Source organism: Nipponia nippon, unplaced genomic scaffold (assembly GCF_047370975.1).
Source record: "Nipponia nippon isolate SJK-2023a ecotype South Korea unplaced genomic scaffold, ASM4737097v1 scaffold_11, whole genome shotgun sequence".
NCBI classification, from domain to species: domain Eukaryota; kingdom Metazoa; phylum Chordata; class Aves; order Pelecaniformes; family Threskiornithidae; genus Nipponia; species Nipponia nippon.
The window spans coordinates 14,705,178-14,728,146 of record NW_028262302.1 but is presented as its reverse complement, the minus strand read 5'-3'; the positions used below and the strand labels follow the sequence as shown (position 1 = coordinate 14,728,146).

The following is a 22,969-nucleotide window of genomic DNA, read 5'->3' as shown; positions in this document are numbered from 1 at the left end:
TGATCCTCAGTACATCAGCAATGATGTACAGGTCATTATCATCCTGGGAATTGTGGATTCCCAGTTTAGTTTCTTAAATTCTAGTGTAGGAGTCTAAATGTATGCACCTATGGTCACAAACATAACTGGATTTTGATTCAAAAAATTCTTGCTTCCCCTGACATTGCTGGTACTTTCTGCAACCATGCCTGCAACTTGCCTTCCCCCTCCCTCCCAAATTTGGGCCGAGACAGGATCAGTATGAGAATTACATGAGAATCTCCTGTACCTGCACTAACAGCAGCAGATTCATGTCTGGTAAGGGTGACTTTAACTTGAGTGCCTGCAGTAACTCCAATATGACACTGCGCGTCAAGTAGAATTTGTCCCGTTCCTACAACAGAAAAACACAGAATTATGAATGTCCTGAAATTCACTGACACCCACCAGTAAACCATAAAGATACGTTTGAGAATTAAAAAAGTTACAAAAGTGTACTGGTTGCTCCTGTCTTACAAAAAGGCAGACATCAGTGAGGGCGATTCTCCTTCGACGTCGTATCAGGCATTATATGCAAGATTTTAATATCTCACACGTGAAATACAGATAGATTTTATAAACCAGTTACAAAGCCCAGGCATGCAGAGTAGCTTTCACTAAGTAGTTCCATATAAAGGGAAAAGAGGAAAGCAATAAGGATTGACACAGGAGAACAAAACTAGCAATAATATTTAGCATTATTCTTTCATTAAACCTGCCAGAAATGGTCAACATTCTACCATACGTTTTTTTCTGTTGTCATTCCCCTTAAAATAAGGGTGCCTGCTCTACGGCAGCTTGGACATCTGTTTTCATTCATTAGACTAGCAGTACTTTTCCACTTACACAATAAAAACCATCTTGGCTACAGCTGCTACAACAGAAACATTTTAAAACATTGGGGAAAATCAGCCAATGGAGATTAAAACACAGAAGCCTAAGAATAGAGTTGTAGAGCTGAGACAGCAAGGAGGTACAAGAGATAAGATGAGCCTGTTATACATCTTATTTTGACATTCTCTGACTTTAGAGGATAAGATAAAAATGTGGAAAAAATCTATAACCTACTCCTGACCACAGCAACTCAAGAATTTTGATCAGCAGGAAGACTTACACTGGGCTCTCTTTCAAATGACCACTAGAGATGAAATAATGTTGTCTAATAAAGAGAGCATATCCAAAGTGTGCTTAAGATTTAAAGCCTAGTATCTTCCATCTTGTAAATCTCATGCACTTGTCTGCTCACTTCAGTTAAATGTGTGGAACTTTTTACTCAGTCGGGGCCTCAGTTCCTCTGTGACATCTGCAAAATGGCATAATAATGTTTGCCTCTTCCTCAGAGAAGTCTTGTGCATTTTAGTTAGTGAGGGTCAGTTTGAAGACTACCTCCAGCTGCACACAGTAGCAAGTGCAGCTAAAAGGGAAGGAGTTGGAGGAGATGCAATAGCTGGAAGTGAGAGTGAGCTTTGGTTGCAGCAAACCAAGAGGCCAGTCACCAGCATTCCTCCTGAGAAAGCTGATGTCACCACATTGTATCTGCATAGCATACTGCCAAACAAAGCTCACAGCAACAGTGTGTGCCTCCCGACCGTGGTTTAACCCGTCAGCAACTAAGCACCACACAGCCGCTCGCTCACTCCCCACCCCGAGCAGGATGGGGGGAAGAGAACTGGAAGGGTAAAAGTGAGAGAACTCATCAGTTGAGATAAGAACAGTTTAATAATTGAAATAAATAAATAAATAAACCAATAATAATAACAATAAATTGTAATGAAAAAGAAAATAACAAAGAGAGAGAAATAAAACCCAAGAAATACAAGTGGTGCAAATGAAAACAATTGCTCACCACCAACCGACCGATGCCCAGACGATCCCTTAGCAGTGGACCCCCGGCCAACCTTCCCCCTAGTTTTATTGCTGAGCATGACATCATATGGTATGGAATATCCCTTTGGTCAGTTGGGGTCAGCCTGGCTGTGTCCCCTCCCAGCTTCTTGTGGACCCCCAGCCTGCTCGCTGCTGGCGTGGGGTGAGAGGCAGAAAAGGCCTTGACTCTGTGTAAGCACTGCTCAGCAGTAACAAAAACTTCCCTGTGTAATCAACACTGTTTTCAGCATAAGTCCAAAACATAGTCCCATACCAGCTACTATGAAGAAAATTACCTCTATTCCAGCCAAAACCAGCACACTCCCACAGCACCCACATACCTTTTAATGAAAACAGCTTTTAAATATCAGCCCCTGATTTGGAAGAAGGTGCCAAAACAACAGAATGGTATGTCTTTCATGGACATTATGATGCCAGTCTATGAATCAAGAGACCTTACTTCAAGCTCCTATTTTGATCTTGATTTACATGGATTACGCAGACAGATTACACATTTAGCTGATGGAATGGGCCCCAAACTGCAGTGGTCCTTGTCTGACTACATTGCTGCAGCCTAGGCAGGAAGCTAACACTCCAACATCAATAAAAATAGAAAACAAACCTAAAAAATATTCCCTTATGGGAGCAGCAAACACTGGATCAGTTCAGCTATATTGTGAAATCATTACTTGAGGGGATAAGTATGAGTGGTGCTCTGATAAGAATAATACAAGAACATCCAGGAGAGGTCAGATCAGAACAAATGTCCTCAGTATCTTACCTCCAACAAGGCCATAAACAGATGCAAAAGGAAGAATAAAAACAAGTCAAGCATGTATAATTCCCACTACTACTCTCCTACCCACCAATTATTTTCTGATCAAGGAACTTCTGAGCTCAGTGTGGTTTCTATATAATTCATAACTCTTGGTGGATTTCTCTTCCACGTTTGTGTCCATTGACCTCTTGGACCCATGTCAACTTTTAGCACCCCCAGAACTTGGCAAGGAGTCACACGCTGTTGAAGAACCACTTCCCTTTACTTGCTTTGACACTGGTTCCTTCAAACTTAATATGTTCTTGTTCTTGTACTGGAAAGGCATGAAACTGCCCATCCCTATCTCGGTCACTTTTGACCTTACAGACCTCTCTCACATTCCCGTCAATTGTTGCTTTTTCAGATTGAAGAGCCCTAACTTAGTTGCTCTGCATGTGGAACTCATCCCACTGTTTGATCATTCTTGCTACCGTTATGTGAACTGTCTCCAATTCTACCATATTCTGTTGGGAATGGGGAACCAGAACGGTGCACAATACTCAAAGTGCAAATAGACCCTGATTACTGGCTAGAATTCGCCAGCAAGACTGACCCTTCCTACCGTCATACACCTTCATAGTCTTGAGGCACATACATAATGCAGTGCCATGCTCAGACAGTTGACAATTACATCCCCCAGAACACTGGACAGAAGTTCCTATCAGTAACCCAGTACAGTAGCCTGCACATACTGGAAAAGAAGAGAGGTAAAATTCTTTCAAAAGCGTTCAGGTATTTTACAGACTAACACCTATGCTACACAGGATATAATTGGGCCATAATAAATTGCTTTGTCAGAACACTGGGAAGGAAGCATAGGCTTCATGAATCCCAGCTTTCCTTGGCTCTAAGGATAATGTAATAGTGACCTACCTCTTTCTCAAAGAAGACTCCTATCTCACAGTCTAAACTCTTAATGTTTGTTAAGCACATGCAGTGCAGAGAGATGAAGCAAAATCAAGCAAAATGTTTTTTGACATCTGACCTCTTGCTTCCTGCACTGTAAATCAGGAGTGATGACACTGAAGTCAATAGCCCAGAGTAGCCTTCTTAGCACAGCCTACTTATTCCTGTCATTCTGCTGGTGATAAATATGTATAAACATGGTTTATACATACTTTAACAGCTTTATATTCTGCAACAGAGCTGTAAATGGGTATTAGTTCCATGAGAATAATGCCCAGGGGAGTCACATGTGTAAACCTGGTACCAAAGAGTCAAGAATACAACCCCTTTAGCCTCTGTTCAGCTGAATTAACCCTCTAGAATGTCTACAGAATCACAGAATCATTAAGGTTGGAAAAGACCTCTGAGATCATTGAGTCCAACCATTAACCTAACTGCCAGGTCCACTTCTAAACCAGGTCCCTAAGCACCACATCCATGTGTTTTTTGAACACTCCCAGGGACTGTGATCGCACCACTTCCCTGGGCAGTCTGTTCCAACGCCTAACCACTCTCTCCGTGAAGAAATTTTTCCTAATATCTAATCCAATTCTCCCCTGGCACAACTTGAGGCCATTTCCTCTTGTCCTGGAGGCCATTTCCTCTCCTCTAGCCTATGCATCCCTATAAAAAAATGCCTTGCAACCTTCAAACTGTGACTTGCCAGATGTCTATGTGTAGAACATGAAACTACTGAAGTTTGTTTCTAGCAGTATCTCAGGGCCCAAACTTAGTAATAAGAATACTAAATTTGGTTCTTTAATGGAGTGGTATGCTATCCTCCAAGTAAGCCAGTATAAACCAAAATTCTTTATTTTATTTCTGTTGCTACTACAGTAATTACAAATACTGAAGATCAGCCACTTCAAGATTCTTCAAAAAAATTCAATAGCAAAATGATGTCAAGTCCAATTCAGTGGCATTCTGCATTTACTTAATAAGTCAACAGAACACTAGCAAAAGGCTAAGTTTAGGTTCAAGCTTCTGCAGCTGTAAGAGATAAGAAATCCAAAAAGTGTCCATCTAGGACCATTAAGTTACTTGAAAGGAAAGCTAAAGATAAGAAGATTACAATCCGCAGGAGAGGCTACTCTCAACTAGGAGTTCCAAAGGCACTGAAAACATCAAATTGCTGACCTGGAACAGAAAGTCAGACAAGGAAATATCAGATTGGCGTGAGTCTTCAGGCTCCAAGACAAGAAAAACTGAGATATTCCTACCACAGGGTATTAGGAAAATGTTGGAGATAAAGATTTGGAGTGGTTGTACAGCACTGACCTCTACAAAGTGCATGTCAGAGTGTCTTGGTCTTTGAAAAGACAAGAATCCTCCACAGCTTAGCTGAAACTTGGTGGTTTGTTCCAGCCAGCACATTCGAAGTTGCAAAACAAGTAATTAAATCCGAATAGTTTCAATGTTCACAAATTATATTCCTTCTGGAATTCGCTTCTACATGGTATTCTATCACAAACAACACTCTCACTTGGCTACAGTGATTTCCACTGTAGAGAAACACAGACATCACAACTGATTTGTTTTTTTCTAACGGCAGTCATTAATTTGATATTTCTAATGCAAAATAATGGTAAGCTTTCAGAAATAACAAAGATAATGTAGTGTGGAGTTGCACTAAATCGAGCATTTTGTGGCTGTAACTTGCAGGAGACCATTCACTAATGATTCCATTTCTAGGTCACCAGGTCGCATTAAACTAAATCAAGAAGGAGATTTTACCAAGTGCTATAATCCAAGCTTCCTGTGTGCAATTAAGTATTCAATATATTAATAGAACACTGAACCAGGAAGCATGCAAGAAAAGCATGGGGTTTTTTTAATGCCATGGTTTTAATAAAATTTTCTTGAAATAACCAAAACTGCAGAGCATGAGGGGAGTGAAACATTTCCTGTATTTCACAATTTGCTTTAGCAGGCACACATGAAACAGTCTTATCAGACCACAAATGCAAGAGGAATGTCTTTCCTTCAGTTTTAAATGAGGCATTTTTTGTTTCAATGAAAAAAACCCCACTGCTGGACTTTAAGCTAACATTTTTCTCACTTTGCCTTGCCCAAAGCCTTAACTATAGATCTAACTCAAATTACTTCCAAAAGCTGGATGGTCTCTTCTTTATTCAGGATTTTTTTTCTTTTATAAACTCTTCTCTTTCAAATGAGACAAAAAAGGTAGTATTTGCTTGCTGTAATTAAACATACTATTAGTTTCTATTTAATGCTTCAAACCATTACATCTGGTAAACGTTTTTCTTACTTTCTTGTGCAGTTTTTCTGTGAGAGTGTCACTGCTTTTATTACTTCTTCTCTGTTTGTCCAGTGATATTTTAAGTCTTACCAAGACTGAAGCAATGTGTGTTGCAGTTGCATATTATTAATATAGAAAATCATGTAGCCACTTACGAAAGAACATTTCCTGAAGATTAATTACTGTTTTGACAAACGTATCAAGGATGGCAAACACTTAGTGGCTGAAGCAACATTTTTGCTCAGTACCTTAACAATCTACATAATGGCGCATATAGGGCCTTAGTAAAAGGTTTAATTGTTTTTGTGGGTTTTGTTGTTGTTCAACTTCTCACCATCACTTACAACAATGAACTTGAATAATAACTGAGTGTTATTTGTACACCATAGCTTTCATCCAGGAATCTTAAAAACTTTTTAAAGGTGCACACATACTGTTCTCTTTTCTACACCGCTTACAGCCATGCACGCCAAAGTGAGATACCTAAAACAGAATGAAATAGGATCTAAGCTGAGAAGCTCCTAACTTGGAGTCTTCCACTTTTCTTAGCTATCTGTTGCCTCCCCTCACAGCTGTGCTCTCAAAAGGCACTACCAGGAATATTTAAGTTTTTACTGCACAAGGTACGTGGCTAAACTTGTGCACAGATATGACTGTACAGATATTTTAAGTCATGCATGAATACCAGATATCATCTCTACAAGAGAAAAAAATATCCAAGTCATGATATCACACCAAAATACTTTTCTGAGCAATGTTTTCAGCAGTTTCTTTTATCTGCGTCTATACTGTGAATGTGAAACTCAGTACTATCAAAAGGCACTGAATCATGATCACTACTTGATTAGCCAAACTACATTAAAACTGTTGACATGCCTGAAACTTGACACTGATTTCATCTTTACTTACAAACATACTACTTGAGGGAAGAAGGACTTTGCCTGTCCTATTTTCAGTTGTCCCTAAAAGAAGATACAGTCTCATTGTTACCTTAGTGAAGGCTCGGTAGCATAAACCACACAGTTCCACCAGGTAGGCGAGAGTGAAGACAGCATTCTGAATTACAAAGCTTAGTAATTTTGAAAAAGGCTCTAGAAGACTCTGCAATGACATGATTTAGAGAAATCAATAACTAGTTGCTCAGTAAAAAAAAAAAAAGCATCCCAACTCTGAAACGCCTGAATGAACAACATTCTTTTTAGCTCAGAGGCTACCTTGTTGGGATTTACACTGTTTCTGTCAAATGGCTATTCTACCTAGCATCTGCCTTTATGCTTGTATGAGACATTAGAAGCAAAAAATCAGAAAATAGTTTCACCTCTGACACAGTGCTTACGAGACAGAAGAGATTCTGTAGTGTTTATGCAGTAAAACCTTATTGATCTCAGTGGAATTGTACTGCAGAACTTCTAAGGAAGTTCATTACTTTTTTTTTTTTAAGAAAAAAAAGAGCAGGAAAAAAAAAAAAGAGAACATCAAATCTTTAAGAAGATATACATTCACACCCACACAGGAATGTAATCCCACCCACACTTTACTGTAACCTAGATTCCAAAGCTCTTCTCATTCTCCAAAGAGTATCGGACTGCACAATTTTATGCTTCTATATAATACATTCCTAGCTAGGAGATAAGAAGACACTCATAGAATAGCACAGGCTAGCTAAATCTGAAGCAACAGAGCTTTGTCTTCTTGGAACTTACCCTGGTGGCACTAGTGGTAGGTATCTTCAACAAGCAAATCATGATTCTTAAACTAGAATCTAAAGAACACTGTGAATGTATTTGAAGGCAGGAAAGAAAAAAGAAAAAAAAAAAGAAAAAAAAACAGAGTTAGTACCTTTCTGTGCACGTCTTGCTTTTAGCGGTAGCAGCTATGAATAAGTTATAGGTGAAGTCTGGAAAATTATCCCTGATGATTGATCTTTACTTACTTTGCCTAAAATGGCTTATTCCTGAACACACAATCGCACCCCTTCAATGGTAACACACCACAGCATGGGCCTTGAGATGAGAAAATTTCACTACAGGACTAGTTCAGAAAAGTTAACTTTACCCTTTTATAAGAAAAATTTCCTAGAAATACATTTTCACTGTAATAAAAATGGGTTGGGGGGGGGGGAAATGAGTTAGCAGGAGGTGCACACCATCTACCTCATGTTATATTTCTGTGGTTGCCCTGGGCTATGACATTTTGCCCACACTCTAAGACAGGGCTACAACTCACACCCCATAACACCAGAACGTGCCCTGGCAATAGCTGCTCCAGAAGTCTCTCTAAAGTTGTCCCTTATGGTGTAACTGAGTTTTCTTCTGTGTAAATCACACAGGTTGCAGCAGTGAATGGGACTTTTCAGGGTCTATCCATTGTCTTGCCTCATCCCTTCTGCAAACATCTAGAACAGCAGAGTCATTTATGACCCCGGAGAAAGGAATAGGACATGGAAAGTTCAGGAGCAAGCAATTGTTTTACTTGTATCACTAATGATAACTCCCACGAATAGAAGAGAAATTAGAGTAAACACTCCATCTAAATGTTCTGTGAATGGCAGATATGCAGATGGAACTATTAAGATCCAATTCATGTCTTTTTATTTATTTCAATTAGACAAGATGCAACAGATTGGGATGGCTAGTATGCAAAGGGAATGGTTATTGCCTGTTTGGCTTAGTAAGTGCTGCAGAATGGTGCCTCAATTTACCAAAACCTAAAGAAGTTTCAAGATCTGACTATTGCATAATAGTGCCAAGGGATTTAATATCATTCATGTAATTTGGTGGTGACCCCCAATTTAAAAGACAATGTTATAAGTCATGAAGTTAGATTTTGGATCCCTCAGCTCATACTGAGCAATGCTGTTTTGCCCAGAAGAAATTAGTACTGGGCTCATTCATGCCATAGGAAATAAAGTCAGAATAAGGGCATTAGAATCCCATGTTTACTGGAAAGACTCAGAAAAGTTTTTACGGTGTTTACTGAAAAGACATCTGGAAATGTACACACCAGGAAATAAGAACCCTCTCTATGTCCTCTGAGCACTCAGAAATCAGAGCCCAAAGCTTCTAGATTCAGTTTCTGCAACTATGTTCTGATTACAGCCAGAAGTACAACCTGGTCAGCCAAACAGGCTAAGCTCAATTCCCAGTAGTCTCAGTTTCTCTCTGCCTGTCTGACTATTGTGTACTTTTAGCAAATTAATTAGGTGGTGCTGCTCTTCTTGAGAGTTCTATTTTGTTTTAACAGTTAAAACCAGATGCATTTTTATTGCCAAAATGCTGATTCTCTCAAATGCAGTATTCTAATCTGACAAAGACAGGGCATGGAAAGTGCTGAGAAAAAAAGCCAACAAAGAAGTGAAGAGTACTCTGGTCAGAGTTGTTATTGTTACCCATGGAAAATATAATTAAAGGGATGGATCAGACATACAATAAATCCAGTCCTCTGGAAACATTAGTTGAATAATTAGAAAATATTCACAACAACCTGCTCTGCTTTCTCATCCAGAGCTTTCCCACGGTTTCGGTACATCCTGACCAATGGCAGTATAGCCTGTTTCAGATGTCCACACATCATACCTTAAGTGGCAAAACACAAGGGAGCTTAGTAAGGAAGGTCTGAAACTGATTACTAATTGTGGTCCAGAGGTTGCTGGGCGAATCCATCGGCAAGGCTTCCATAAAGGTAGCGATATTTTCCAAACAGCGTAGCATCGCACCCCCTGCTGGTAAATTCTTTTTGTTGTTTAAACCCTGGGAAACAAAACAAGAACTGTAAACAAATGTACACATGCAGAAATGGTCCCTTAAACAGTATTTGGAAATGCTGAGGTTAATTTGCTCAGACCAAATACTACTTACCTCTTCTATAATCCTAATGATAAAATGTTGTGCAGGGAATTTGAACTGTGTATGTGACAGCTGAGTCTAGTTCAGTGCCTAAAGTATTGACCAAAAGATTTTGAGCCAAAATGTTATAAGCAGGGTCCTAACTCATAACCTGCTTAGCTTGGCATGGCAGTAAAAAAAAAGCAGAACTCGTGAAGTATTCACCAGTGGGTTGCCCATGTTTTCCTTTGGAGAGTTTTAAACAAGATATGTTCATTAATGTTCAGTGGACCATGTATGCTTTTTTGGCTTGTGTACTAGGGTCAGGCCTGGAAAGACATAAGCAGTTTTAAAGTGATGTCAAAATCTTTGTATGAAGCAACTGCCACATTCTTGTAAGAAGAGCAGGATACATGCAAGTGTCTAGTGCTAGTGGAAGGATAAAAGTTACAGTAGAAACAAGCCACGTGCACAGAAGGCATTCAGTGAAAGGCAGGCAATAAATCTTTGGACTACTTAGAGAAACTGCCAGCAGATACAGGGGAGAGGGAGAACTGAGATGTACGAGCAGAAATGTTCCTGAAAACCAGAAATAGCGGTGAGGTAAGGGATGGTCCACACTACCAATGTGTAGGACAGCTCCAGGAGCTGGTCTGAGAGCGGAAAAAAAAAAAAAAAGCTATCAGTGAGAGCAAAACCCAGAAGGAAGATGGTGAGGACAGCCTAATCCTGCTTGCAGGAAGGACAAAACAAAAATTCACATTGCTTTTGGTGATGCAAGTTTGAACTCTTAATGAATGAGGAGAAATGATCCAATATGCCTGTTAATGGTAATAAAACCAGCACCATTAACAGGGCTGATTGCCAACATACCTCTAACAGCTGGCTCAGAGCAGCAACGGAACTCAGCTCACTGAAGTCCATAAGAGACGTGGCCAAGGTCCGTAAAAAACTTCCATCTGAAATTCGAAATACATTTTCACACTGACTGTCCACATAGAGGTAAGTGAAAGGGACAGAAATGCACTCAGGTACCACACATTACCTTTAATATTGCTCTGGAAGAGCTGGGGGAAGATGCCATTGGGAGCCAGCTGATGGAACACACAACGGAGGAACTGCTTGGCCACACCTGCAGCGTTTCCAGGGATCATCATGCTGAAACGAAGGGAAGGAAAAGGAAGAAGAAAGAAATTGCTTTGCAGATGAAACACTTCTCAAAGCTGACTACATGAACACAGTGAGACAGTCAAAAGCAGAACTGTCCTGATCCCAAAAAACAGTTCAGCGTGTTGATTTTATGACTTCAGCTTGACTATGCAGAGCTGAAAAAGTTATGTACACATATCTAAAGTATTTAAGTCTCAATAAATTGTTGCATTTTTCCTGATTCTCCACATAGTCTTATTTGTGAGTCATCTGAGTTTGAAATATAATCCTGCTCTCACCTTGTGTATTTCAGTGATACAGGATGAGGTTCTTGGCTTTACCATAAAACACATGAACAGGTAAACACACACATTATAATATTAATTTGCCTCTTGCAGTTTCCTTCAAGAGATGAAGTAGTTCCTAGTCACTCATAAAATTAATGGTTTCACTTAAAAAGCTAAAGCATTATCTATTTACTCATAAACTGCACATCTTAACATTTTTCACAGCTTCTCAAAATGAATTTGTCCTATTCAGCATCTGATTTACATAATGAGACATCACTATCAGGGGTTCTCCATGGCCAAGGATGATTCACTTGACTGAATGTGTGGAGATAGTTTATCAAGACAAATACCAAACACAGAACAAGCTAGAAAAAGCTGCACTGAAATTGTGGAAACCAGAAGGCATCTTTAAGTTACGTCTGATTCTGAGTTTTTTCAGGTTCAATACATATGAATATGGGTTCCTGTTCGTCTTCAGAACACATGAGATATTTGAAACAACTGGGAAAGGACAGTTTTTACTCTTACTTCCAAATCTTAAATAAATTTTTTGAAAGTTAAGTTTAGTTGTTTTCAGGGCCAGGGAGGATGATGCTTTAGATCAATTGTTTCATTTTGGCTAAGGTATCCTTTGCTACCATACCTTTCTGCTTGATTAGAAAAACTTGTACTTGATGCCAACCTGCAATGAAAATAAAAAAATAAGTGAAGCTCATATGCTTTTTTTGTGTTCCATTTTTCAGTAAGATAATAAAGTATCATTTTTTTTAATAATAAACAAGAATTTTAGAGAACATTTAAAATGTCACCAGAAAGTGGTGACATGAAGCGCACTAAAATTCAGTCAAATCATGTTTGCATGACATATAAACTCTATTCAGTCTTGCGGTCTCACAAATACTTAACAGCTCTAAAGACAATTCTACTTGCGTCCCTGTACTAGCATGAAGATAATGAAGTAAAGCTATCGCCTTACATGCACATCATGGATAATTGCTAACCTAGAGGGATGTGGAGAAAAAAGTTTGCCAGAAGCTGCCTACTGACTGAATTGTTTCTGATTAACACAGCAACACAGACTAAGCCAAAATTCTCTACTTGGCAGTCTGAAGTGAGGCTTCTAGTTCCAGATTTTGGCACCTAAATAACTGGCCTAATTTCAGAAACACTAAATACCTATGAGCTCTTACAAAGTCAGATGAGAAATACTGGGTTCTCAAAAATCGGGTCATTTATTTTAGTACCTAAATATAGACTTTGAAGCCAAATATGGGCATTTAGTGATGAAAATACTGAACACAATCTTGAAGTAAAATCATGCATTTCAATATCCAGGACATGTAAATGAATAGAATCAGGGCTTATAATATCAAAGCAATACACCTTTAACACTAAAAGCCATTAAAAAGCAACTATAAAGATGTACACTGGAAGCATCTCTTACATACAAAATACCATGCAATTTTTACTTTCATCTGCTGTGCATCGGTATTTCAGCTGGAATAAGTTGATAAGTCTAAACGGAAAATTCATAGAGCTATGCTAATTTACATCTGCTGATGATCTGGCCTTCAATGTTTATCTTTGATTCATGATCCTTTTAGGCTGGATTTAGCTGTTGCTCAATCCTCTGTCAGCCTCTGTTCTGAAGACAGTTTCCTCTCTAGTCACCACTGCAAAATCCAAAAAGGACCCTAAAGCAGCTCAGTCGAATGCTTGTGTAAACCAAAATGGATGGTGATTTTCATTAATGATGCATGACAAGCTGGGAACACAGCATACTTTCAACAGTGCAATAATCTCATGCTGGATGGTGCAGGGGATTGAAGGTTATATTCTCTTCAGTTGAACCAGCATGAATCAGAAAAACTCATAAGAGCCCCTGACTTCGCTGTTGTTAAAAGGAGTCCACACTAAAACATAACATATTAATTCTGCTGTGTAAAGCTAATTCTGGGTGAAAACAGCTCTGAAGCCACCTTCAAGCAATAAAGACCTTGATTCTGGAATAACTGTAGCATCTGTTTACATTAAAGCACATGAGGATTTCTGCAGAATGCAATGAGACTAATCACATGCCCAGTGGAGGACATTACACTTGTTTTCAAAAACCTACTGAAGCACAGAAATACAACAGCATAAAATATTTCTTCTAAAAGAAATCAAAGTCCTATGCAAAGTTTCTCTCTCCTTTTGAATGCAATAATGCAAGTGTGGTTTTTATGATAAACAAAACATTTGGTTTCTAACTTTGGAAAAACTTTGTGAGACAGGAACTACACTAAACACTTGGGAACATCTGAAACTTTTTAAATTTACAGCTTGTATGTATTTACCATTACTACTCCAAATATTTTGTTGCACAAAGGCCATGAATCCCCATCATTACCTCCACTTTGCAGACCACAAAGCAGAACAGCAAATGGACGGTAGACAGTAAATGGATGTGTTCAAATTTGTACGTTAAAAACAGAAGTTAAGCTTTTCAAAGCTCCTCACTAACTCAAGAGCCTAAATGCCATTTTCAAAGAGGGCTTTGATGCTTGGAAACCTAAATCTCACTGGAAATCAATGAAATAGGAATCAACAAGTCAAAAATCTTGATTCAGGAACTAGAGCATAAAGTTAAGTGCATGCCAGAGTCTTATAAACACGTCAATCTCTAATTGTCAGTAACTTGAACGCAGAACTTTTTCTCTTCTGAAAATCCCAATAGATGCCTATCTGTACCTGTGGGTACGCAAATAACTTTTGAAAATCCTTCTGTGTATTATTTAGGTATTCTGAAAGACCCTGGATTTCCTAACTCCTTGTTTCCTCTTCTAAGCATGAAAGTAGTAGTTCTTTTTCTAAGAATAAAAGTGCAAGAAGTCTAATTCATTCTCACCTTTGCTGTCAGATGGGTATTTGGAGGTAATGATACGGCACTGCCTGATGAAAGACAGCAACTTAGGTTATATACATGAGGCACCTGAATGCCTCTCTGCTTGTATGTGCTACTTATTTTGCCTGTATTCAAAATAATTCCTTTGTGGGGAGCCTCTTACTAGACTCAGAATTTGTCAGAAATGACAGCCAGTAGGAACAACACAGGGTATTTACCAGGAATACCCCATGTTGCATGTCATCTGCTGCTCTAAAACAATCAGCTGTCTCACTCCAAAGATGCAGCATTTCCTCCTCAAAGCACAGAAAAAGGTAGCCCACTCGGCCCTCATCCCTTGATAATTTATCTTCCAAATGATTTACTCTCTGTGGCTGTAGTACTGCTGTTATTTACAAGAATCACACAGAATGGATAGTATCTGTCTAGATTAGAAGCTTTGCCTCCATCAGAGTTCATTAGCAGTGACAGCAGGGAACTGCAACCTTGCAATTAATGGAAATGGAGGACTTGAATAGCTGCTGTGTTTAAATGGAATTGGGAGGTAGTGGAGAGGCAGGGCTGTGAAGAGCCGTGCCCCTGTAGAAGTCACAGTCAAGCGATTTTAACTTCAGTCACTGAAAACAACACGGAAAAGGAGAGCTGCACACCATTTCTGCACTTCTAGTGCTGCTCAGAAGTTTATTCTGGAACACCCCCAACGCATCCCTCCCACCTCTTAGGCAGGAAGCTGTGGAAGTGGCCAAGGCAGCAACAACAACAAGTAATACAATAGTAATGGTGCACTTCAATTATCCCGTGCACACTGGGTAAAAGTCACAAGAGAAAAATAATACGACACCAAATGTTTAAGACCTTATCAGAGACAATCTCATGCAGCAGCTGGTTAGGAAGCCCTCATAAGGAGATGCAACTCTTTACTTAGTCTTAATTAGCATACAAAATATTGTTGAAAAGCCTGAAGGGCTTCAGGTATGCTAATGAATGATCATACCTAGGAGTCAACAATCCTCCAGGAACAACAAAATTCAGAAAAGCTGACCACATTTGTGCATAACTTCTAAAGCAGGAACTACACAGAAGTGAAAAATTCCATCAAAGCAGCAAAAAGGGGTAGCCAAGAAAATTCAGTCTTTACAAGAAGCACAGAAGTTGCTTAAGAACATTACATTGGAAGCACAGGTACCCCACTTGTTAAGAAAGACTTCAAGACAGCAAAAGAAAGGAAAGGTGAGGGAGGTTATTAAGACAAAATAAGGCTTCTTTCAAAAAGCTGAAGTCATGTCTCAAATGAAAGCAGAAAAGAGCATAAGTTCTGACAAATCTAATGTAAAAAACACAAGAAGGCAGGCCAAAAAATGGTTCAAGGAGCAACTAGCAGAAGGAATAAAAACTAACAGTAAATTTTTCTTCAAATAAAATGGGATCAAGAAGCACACCAGAGAGTATGCTGCATCAACTGCTGTTCAGGTAACAAACAAGGCACTCAAGGAAGATAAGGGTACCGCAGAAAAACTGAATTAATTCTTTACATCACTGTTTACAGTGGGACAAACTGGGGAGATTCCCGAGCTGGAACCTTCCTTTGGAGGGTAAAAAGGAAGGAGGTCAAAGAAGCTGCCCAAAATTGAAGTGACAGTGGAAGAAGTTACGTAAGAAATTGATAAAATGATGAGTAACAAAGCAGCAGACAGAACCAGATGTTATTCACTTAAGAGTTTTAAAATATATAACTTAATATATTGAAGGTTATGTAAACCTAATTCCAGGCACAAAAGTCTTTCAATCATATGGGAGAGAGGAAAGTCCTGAATTTACCTTCCTACAGATTGCATGATGTCCAACAGCAGAGGAGCAGCCAAGTCTGGACTAAGGTGAATGAAGGTTGAGAGCACAACTATGGCGAGGCCTAGTGTTTCTTCATCATATTCTTCAAGAATAGCCCCACAGTCATGGCACCTGCAAAGAACAGTTTTAAAAACTGACATTAACAAATTTAAAACAAACTATTACCATATATACATATGTGTATAATTATGCCTTTCTAAAGTACTATTATTTAGTACATTCTATTCAAAATTTATTTAGAAAGATAATGTAATTGTGATCTTTCTGTAATTGATAACAGTCCATGCTTTCAAACATTAATAAAGCTTCACTAGCTGCACTGGCTGTTTCTTCACTGACAAATGAGAGGGCCACAGGGCAGGCCTTGTTTTGGGTCCTTCATTGCTAATTGTTAGCTAATTCCCTCACTCTATATTGGACTGCTTCAGTTTGTACTATCCGAGAGAAATCTGCAGCAGTGAAGACTAACCCTCAGCAACGTGAACACCAGCCAGTTCATGCAACTTGGGCTCAGGCGAGGGCTCAAGTCCCTGGCACTCTTCTATTTAGCAGCATAGACATAAATAATGACTCTCACAGATGATCTTAGAGAGATGCAACAATTTCACATTGTCATTCCTGTCAGTCATGAATTATGAATAACAAATTATACAATTAGGAAACAATGATCTGATTGGTTCCCACAGCAGTTATAGCTATTAAGAAAGAAATGAAAGGACCTCTCAGGGGCACAGAACCTTAGATTTCAGAGAAGTCTCCTTTCCCAGGGCAGATTTGCTGCTGAGTCACTTATCCTTCCTGAAATGCTCAAAGACAACTGATGAAGTTCTGAAAGGGCTCTGTAATGTCTAATTATAAAGGGGATGTCAGATTTAGGAGAGATGAGACAGGCTTTCACAACCTACGAAAAAGGCAAACCAATGTGGGAAACTGGCTTATCTCAGCCCAGTAGGAAGGTTTGCTTAATTTGATCAATCAGTTGCTAATGACTCCAACAGATTGCGATATTTTAACTTAATGGAATTGTACAGGCAATTTTCTTGCCTTTGTTACTGAACAGAAAGAAAATATGCCAACAAAGTCATGAAAGTCAAGCTCAGCTGGTCTGTATGTTAATAGGCGGTGCTAGAGTTTTGATGAAATGGCCAAAGGAAGTGCCAAAGGTAAGCCTAACTTTTGGGATGCTTCACTTTGTCACACAATAAGGTCCACTTTCAGTCACAGCCTGCACAATGGCCCTGTCTTTCTCTGGTGATCATCCTGACATGTCTGTCTACTGGACTGAGAGCAGAAGCACAAGCAAGAACTTACAGTTTCTCTTCCCAGTTTTTGACTAAATCGATGCATGGCCCCCTGCTGACTGCTTTACTTCTCCATTAAATGAGTACACTTAGGTTTAACGCTTCCTTTAAAGGCATTTTAACCAACCAATTAAGGTTTGCAAAAGCTTTTGGGATCAGTGAGTATCAGCATTAAAAATGCTATGTTGGTAACTGCTGATGTATAATCACATGTAATCTATTTCAACAGAAACCCAAAGGAATTTTAAAAAAGAGCTTTTCTCTTTCCTAAGGCAAAAGTGGTTTCTGATGGATCACAAGGAACCCTTGATTTAAATAGGATGGAAGGTGCGTCCCCTGCCCTCCGTGCACATGCAATAACCTGAGTCATCATTTCACCTGTGCAAACTCTCACAGGTCTTACTGAATTAAAAGCACATCTTCCTGGCAGTGTTTAGAAAATGTTTACCTTGGGGTAGAAAAAATAATTAAAAAACTTAGCATAGAAATAAATGATAGCATGGACTTTATATTTCTGTAAAGTATATCTATACTTTAATTGACCTAATTGAAGTTCAACTAGTTCTTTGAAAAGAACAGAAAAAGAACTTACTTGTCAGTCATCACAGTGGGCTGGTCATCAGCAAATTCTTCTGGTGCAGGTACAAACATACTGACTATACTGGGTGCTGACAGCAGGCTAGATTTTGTGGCACCTTAAGGCAGTTACGGGGAAAAAAATTAAAAAAGGAAAGAAAATCACTAAACATAAATCCAAACTGCTTGAAGAGGAGACTTCTAAAGAAGAGCCATAATGGTTTTACTGTGCATAGAAATGAGAAATAAAGTGTGTCTACAAAAGGATATATAGCATATTCCTTGCTTTTACCTAGAACTATCAATAATAACAAAAAAAAAAATCCTTCGGAAAAAGATAACAAAGAACAAAAATTCCAGGAAGACGGATGTAATTGTATCTACTCATTTTTTAGGGAGAGAGAATGATTCTACAGCTGCTATGAGACTGGACACCAGAAGATCTGCAGCCTTCCCATGTACTTCTGGAGAATTGCCTTCCCATAGTTGCAGTGACATGAAGAAGGAAATAAGTTCATATGTCTCAACACCAGATCATCAATCTATTCATACCATCCCTAACAGAGGCATAGGAGAGAAATCAGGAAAGGACAGTTAGAAGAAATAATTCATAAGGAGCTAAGAAACATTGAGAATATTGGAGGGCTGATAATTAGAAATGCTTTCTGTTGAAAGTCTTCACAAGCATCTTTATTCTCCAAAGCTGAGCTGTTCAGCTGGGGGCGTAGCCACTGTGATCATGCCAACATATGGGCTTCCCTTTGCCTTTGGCACTTTTTGTGCATCTAATTTCTGATGGATGCTTGTTTTAATAGGAGAAGTTAGGTATAACGGAAGATTCAAACTCTTGGCTTCTCTGAGTCCTGCTTTCCAGAATTACAGCAATATAAGGCAGTCTGACAGTCTAACATCTCTCCAGTATGGTGGTTTTCCCGCCTTGGCCCCTTTATTTTCATTAAGCAGACAACAGCAATTGCAGAAAAAAACATACAGAAGAGGTAGCTCTCCAGCTAGTCTGGTTGCAAAGAAAACCTCAAGAAGAATAATCAGACTCATTTCATGAGCCATCAGAAACTTGGATCAAAGCTACTGTGATGTACGAGCTATGTTGTTCATCTGAGATGCCTTATGATGATGATTTAAATAGGTAGCCGTTTCGTTCTCCAGGTCTCTAAGACAGAAAGAGAGACTCAGTTCTTAAAGAAAAATATCTCTTTTCGTTGCCACATGTAGCTGACATGATAGAGACAGCATTACTCCTGTTCCCATACAGTTCAGCTCCCATACCACATCCAGGGAGCTCAGCTGGTAGACACCATCGTTATGTATATAGGCTGTCCCCAAGGGCATCTCATTCTAAAGACCAATCTATGAAAAGCTCATTTTGTGAACCAATTTTTAGAAGAGTACCAATGCCCTTTTGATGCCAATTCAACCACAGATCAAGTATTCCGTTATTGACTTTCCTGCTGGTTGCTTCAATCTGCAGATTCAGATTTAATGTTAACATTAGCCTGTTCTGATAATATTTCACTATGGGAACAGGAGGAAGCTTCTCCACCTAAGCTAGGTTCAGATGGAATTTCTGATGAGATAATCCCAGTTACTGCAGGAAAAGCAAATTTAATATCAGCTCTCGGGCAAAATAATCTAAGAAGCTCCCACAATTTCTGAATTCAAAATATATCAGAAGATGAGGGCTTATTTCACAAGAATAAGACAGGTTTTAAACAATCATTTTACTGAGTATGGAAGGAAATATTTCTTTTACATACAGAGTTGAGTACTTCATAATTGTCCTGAGATTTTGTTGGATATGAGCAGACACTCCAGGAAGTCCAGAATACTCTTCAGTAATGTAGGACACTATCCAGAACGCAAGCAATAGGACTAGATTTTCATGTATTTCTAGCCAGTTTTCTTCCCCCTCACAAATGAATCAAGATCCTTTCACTGTCATGCTCTCTAGATGTAAGTCCCACTGAAGCACACAAATGCTAAAAGCTGTCATAATGCAGGTTACAATGTTGGAATAAGACTTAACTACTCAAAATAAAAATGTCCTTTCTCGTGCACTGAACAGTATGGAAAAAAACATGATTTAGGCAAAGAAGGTAGGTCAATGCCCCATTGCAAGGCTGTAAGAAAGTCTGGATGTATTTTGGCTGTTCATAAGGAAGTTCATAAAGAAATGAGATTCAACCACACTCTGCATAGTCTTTTATTTCCAGGTTGACAGCCAAAACAAGTACTAGCAGAAAGCCAGTACTTCTTATCAGTTGTCCCTGTCTTGAATGAACTGTCTTGTCTAATAATTTTTCAATAACCTACATTCTGCAGGACAGTTGAGAGCTTTAATACAGCTGAATGGAACATAAAATTCAGCACCATTTGGTACTAACCAAAAAACCTTCCTGGCAGTCTTAGCAGAGATATCAAGTCAAACAGACACTGAACTAACCTCTGATTCTCAGTGGTGGTCCCTCCAAGTCGGGGTTTAGGCAAACAGGGACATTGCACAGCCGCTTTCCATGCTGTATCTGCTCTGTGAATAAATATAGAACTTCAGTCTCCAAAACTATGAATCCAGCATCTGTCACCAGCACCACAAGTCTTAAACAGTTAAAACAAGAGAAAGACAAATACAACAGCTATTGAAAAAACAAAGAAAAGAGTTAATTTTTTCGGGGGGGGGGGGGGGGGGAGGGGAGGAGATGAAAGAGGTCCACAAAGGAAAAAGGACACAGATAACCTAATACCAAAGAAAGCATTTTAGAAAAGTAAGTGTCATTAAACAAGAAAGGAAGTGCCTAGCTATAAAGATTCAACAAGATATGGAATATATAAGTCACAAAAAGAGAAAGACACTGTTTAGAAATATCAGGAGACTATAAGTCAGGTATAGTTTGTGCTGACAGAAGCTAGACACAAAATAATTTTATTTTACAGATAGCAAGCTTGAGTGGTTTGAAATATGAAATGAAAGAGACACATGATAGCTAACAAAGTAAAAAAAAATAATAATAAAGCATGAACCAAGCACGCATCATATACTTATGCGGGATAAGACTACTTCCTAGTTGTTATAACTGAGTATAATAAGTCTTAAAATTGTGGTGTGACATTGAAATGACAAATAGTCACACTGGGCATTTGTCCTGAAAAACAAGAAAGTTTTCTGTCCAAATAATAATTTTACTTTGAAACTAGTGGTTAAAAAAGAGACTGAGAGTTGCAAAGCTTTCCGGAAAAGAACATTTTACTTTGTATCTCCATGCTTGGAGGCCTTTAGCTGGAACGAATGTTGGCAGGAAAAGTCATAGATGTTGTGAAGAAAGCTAGTGGGAAAGATTAACAAGACAGAGTTCCTAAGTGGTTTTGAGAGCTGACTTGTTCCTCTTGAGCAAAGGCTAACTACTTCTTGCAGAATGAAAGCAGTAACTTTTTCATCTCTAAACCTCTGCCTGAGGAACTAGGCGATACCAGCTAAATCTCTTCAATAAATAAACTTACCTGCTGATAGGACAAAAAAACCATTGTTATCATTGACAAATTCTGACCTTTATGATTTAAGGATCTCTTGCTGAGCATGCTACTCAGCAGACTGGAATCGAAAGGATAATCCTGAACTATATACCATACCACTAGTCATTCTTCAGCTACAAGATTTAGTTTGATGGAATTTGATGCTGAAGACTGAATTAAGCAAAAATTTTAACTCAGCTGTCCAGAACTGGTGGTGAGACATTCATTCAGCATGCTAAGTTCCATATAACGTTTTAAGCGTTCCTTTCTCTGGATGTATCCGGATCTGCTGATAAATTCCTAAGAAGCACAATTCCATAATGTCACTAACATCAAGATGGGCAATAAAATATCTAGCATTTATGATAAACCAGAATGAATTCATTGTTTAGTGACATCTGCTATGATTTTGGTCATAACAGAAAATCTGTTATAGAAGAAAAAAAACAAATAAATCACTTGAGTAATGAGGAAATTGTGTGCTTAATTCAATTTTCATTGCTTTGCATTCATCTCAAAGGGAGAAAAAACAGGTCAGTGAGTGAACAGAAACTTCAGGTGTTCAGAATGAGCTGGCAGAAACTTCTCTAAAGAGAAATAAAACTGGCTGGTATAAGGCACAACTCCTTGGTGTACCAACACCACTGTAAACATACATGCAAATAAATGATTCCATGCACCAGGGATGAAATCCTATACCTAATGAAATCAACAGTGATACTTCCATTTCATTCGATGAGGCCAGAAAATAATCCAAGTAATATGCAAAATTGTGGGGACACCACTGTACCAGAGGAACTACCTCCCAAATATGTAACTATTCCAATTCATACCAGGTGAGAATCTGGTACTCACTATAAAGTTTCACTTTCGACTTGAGATAGATTACTGTTCTGCAATGGTAGAATAGAAATACTCATTTTTTTCATGGATTGATACAGAAAGTAATTGGTTTAGGAAACAGAAATAAAGAACAATAAATGCAGCTCACCAGTATCCCAAGTGCTGATATTGTGGGGAGCACTAGACTGGTGTTCCAGCTGCCTCTTCATTAGCTGGTTCATTGTCAGAGCTCCCAAAGAGCCTCTTTTCATTTGTCTGAACTGAGCTGCAAGTCAGAAATGCAAAAGGATTTCAGGGGCTCAGACAACATGTAAAACTAGTCTTTTTTCCTGATCTTACAAGCCAGCATGAGATAAATACTGAAAGGACAATGACTGCTTGCTCTAAGGATCTTGCTCAAGTCAATATGCACTCATGCAACTACACAGGGTACAATTCTGGCCCCAATGACATCAGTCATAAGTGACTTGGACTCAGGATCTCATCCGCTGTGTCAACTGTCAGTGCCTTTTTGTCTCCAAATATCATGAAAGCTCTTCAAAACACTTGGCATCTGTGAAGTGTAAGATACTACCCCAAAATTCCCATGCTGACAGGTGATAAATGTATACTTGAATCTCACTCACACGCAATGTACTGAGGAATGAAACTCGGTCTCCTCCCAGCAAATTATGGAGGATTGCTTTGCCCGTGCTCACCGTAGGAAAACAAATTCACTGACTGTATACCACCTGCACCCTTCATGGGTGACGCAAACTGAACAGGCCCCCTAAATACCCACCACTCAGGCATACCACCTGGACATTATTCTGAAGTGTGAAGC

At 39.0% G+C, this 22,969-nt stretch overlaps 1 protein-coding gene across 15 annotated transcripts in view; it reads right to left on the bottom strand.

Moving 5' to 3' along the window:
- UNC79 (unc-79 subunit of NALCN channel complex) overlaps positions 1–22,969 on the bottom strand; it is a 116,337-nt gene that overhangs the window by 24,921 nt on the left and 68,447 nt on the right. For 14 of the 15 annotated variants that reach the window (XM_087747580.1, XM_087747581.1, XM_087747586.1 and 11 more), the window contains 11 exons: positions 22,295–22,411; positions 20,240–20,323; positions 17,795–17,897; positions 15,872–16,012; positions 11,813–11,851; positions 10,776–10,888; positions 10,604–10,689; positions 9,482–9,655; positions 7,610–7,678; positions 6,897–7,007; positions 269–373 (listed from right to left, as the gene is read on the bottom strand). In XM_087747580.1, the coding sequence (XP_087603706.1) occupies positions 269–373; positions 6,897–7,007; positions 7,610–7,678; positions 9,482–9,655; positions 10,604–10,689; positions 10,776–10,888; positions 11,813–11,851; positions 15,872–16,012; positions 17,795–17,897; positions 20,240–20,323; positions 22,295–22,411 (1,142 nt within the window). The remainder of the gene's footprint in view (positions 1–268; positions 374–6,896; positions 7,008–7,609; positions 7,679–9,481; positions 9,656–10,603; positions 10,690–10,775; positions 10,889–11,812; positions 11,852–15,871; positions 16,013–17,794; positions 17,898–20,239; positions 20,324–22,294; positions 22,412–22,969) is intronic. The other variant, XM_087747575.1, reaches the window with a different exon arrangement.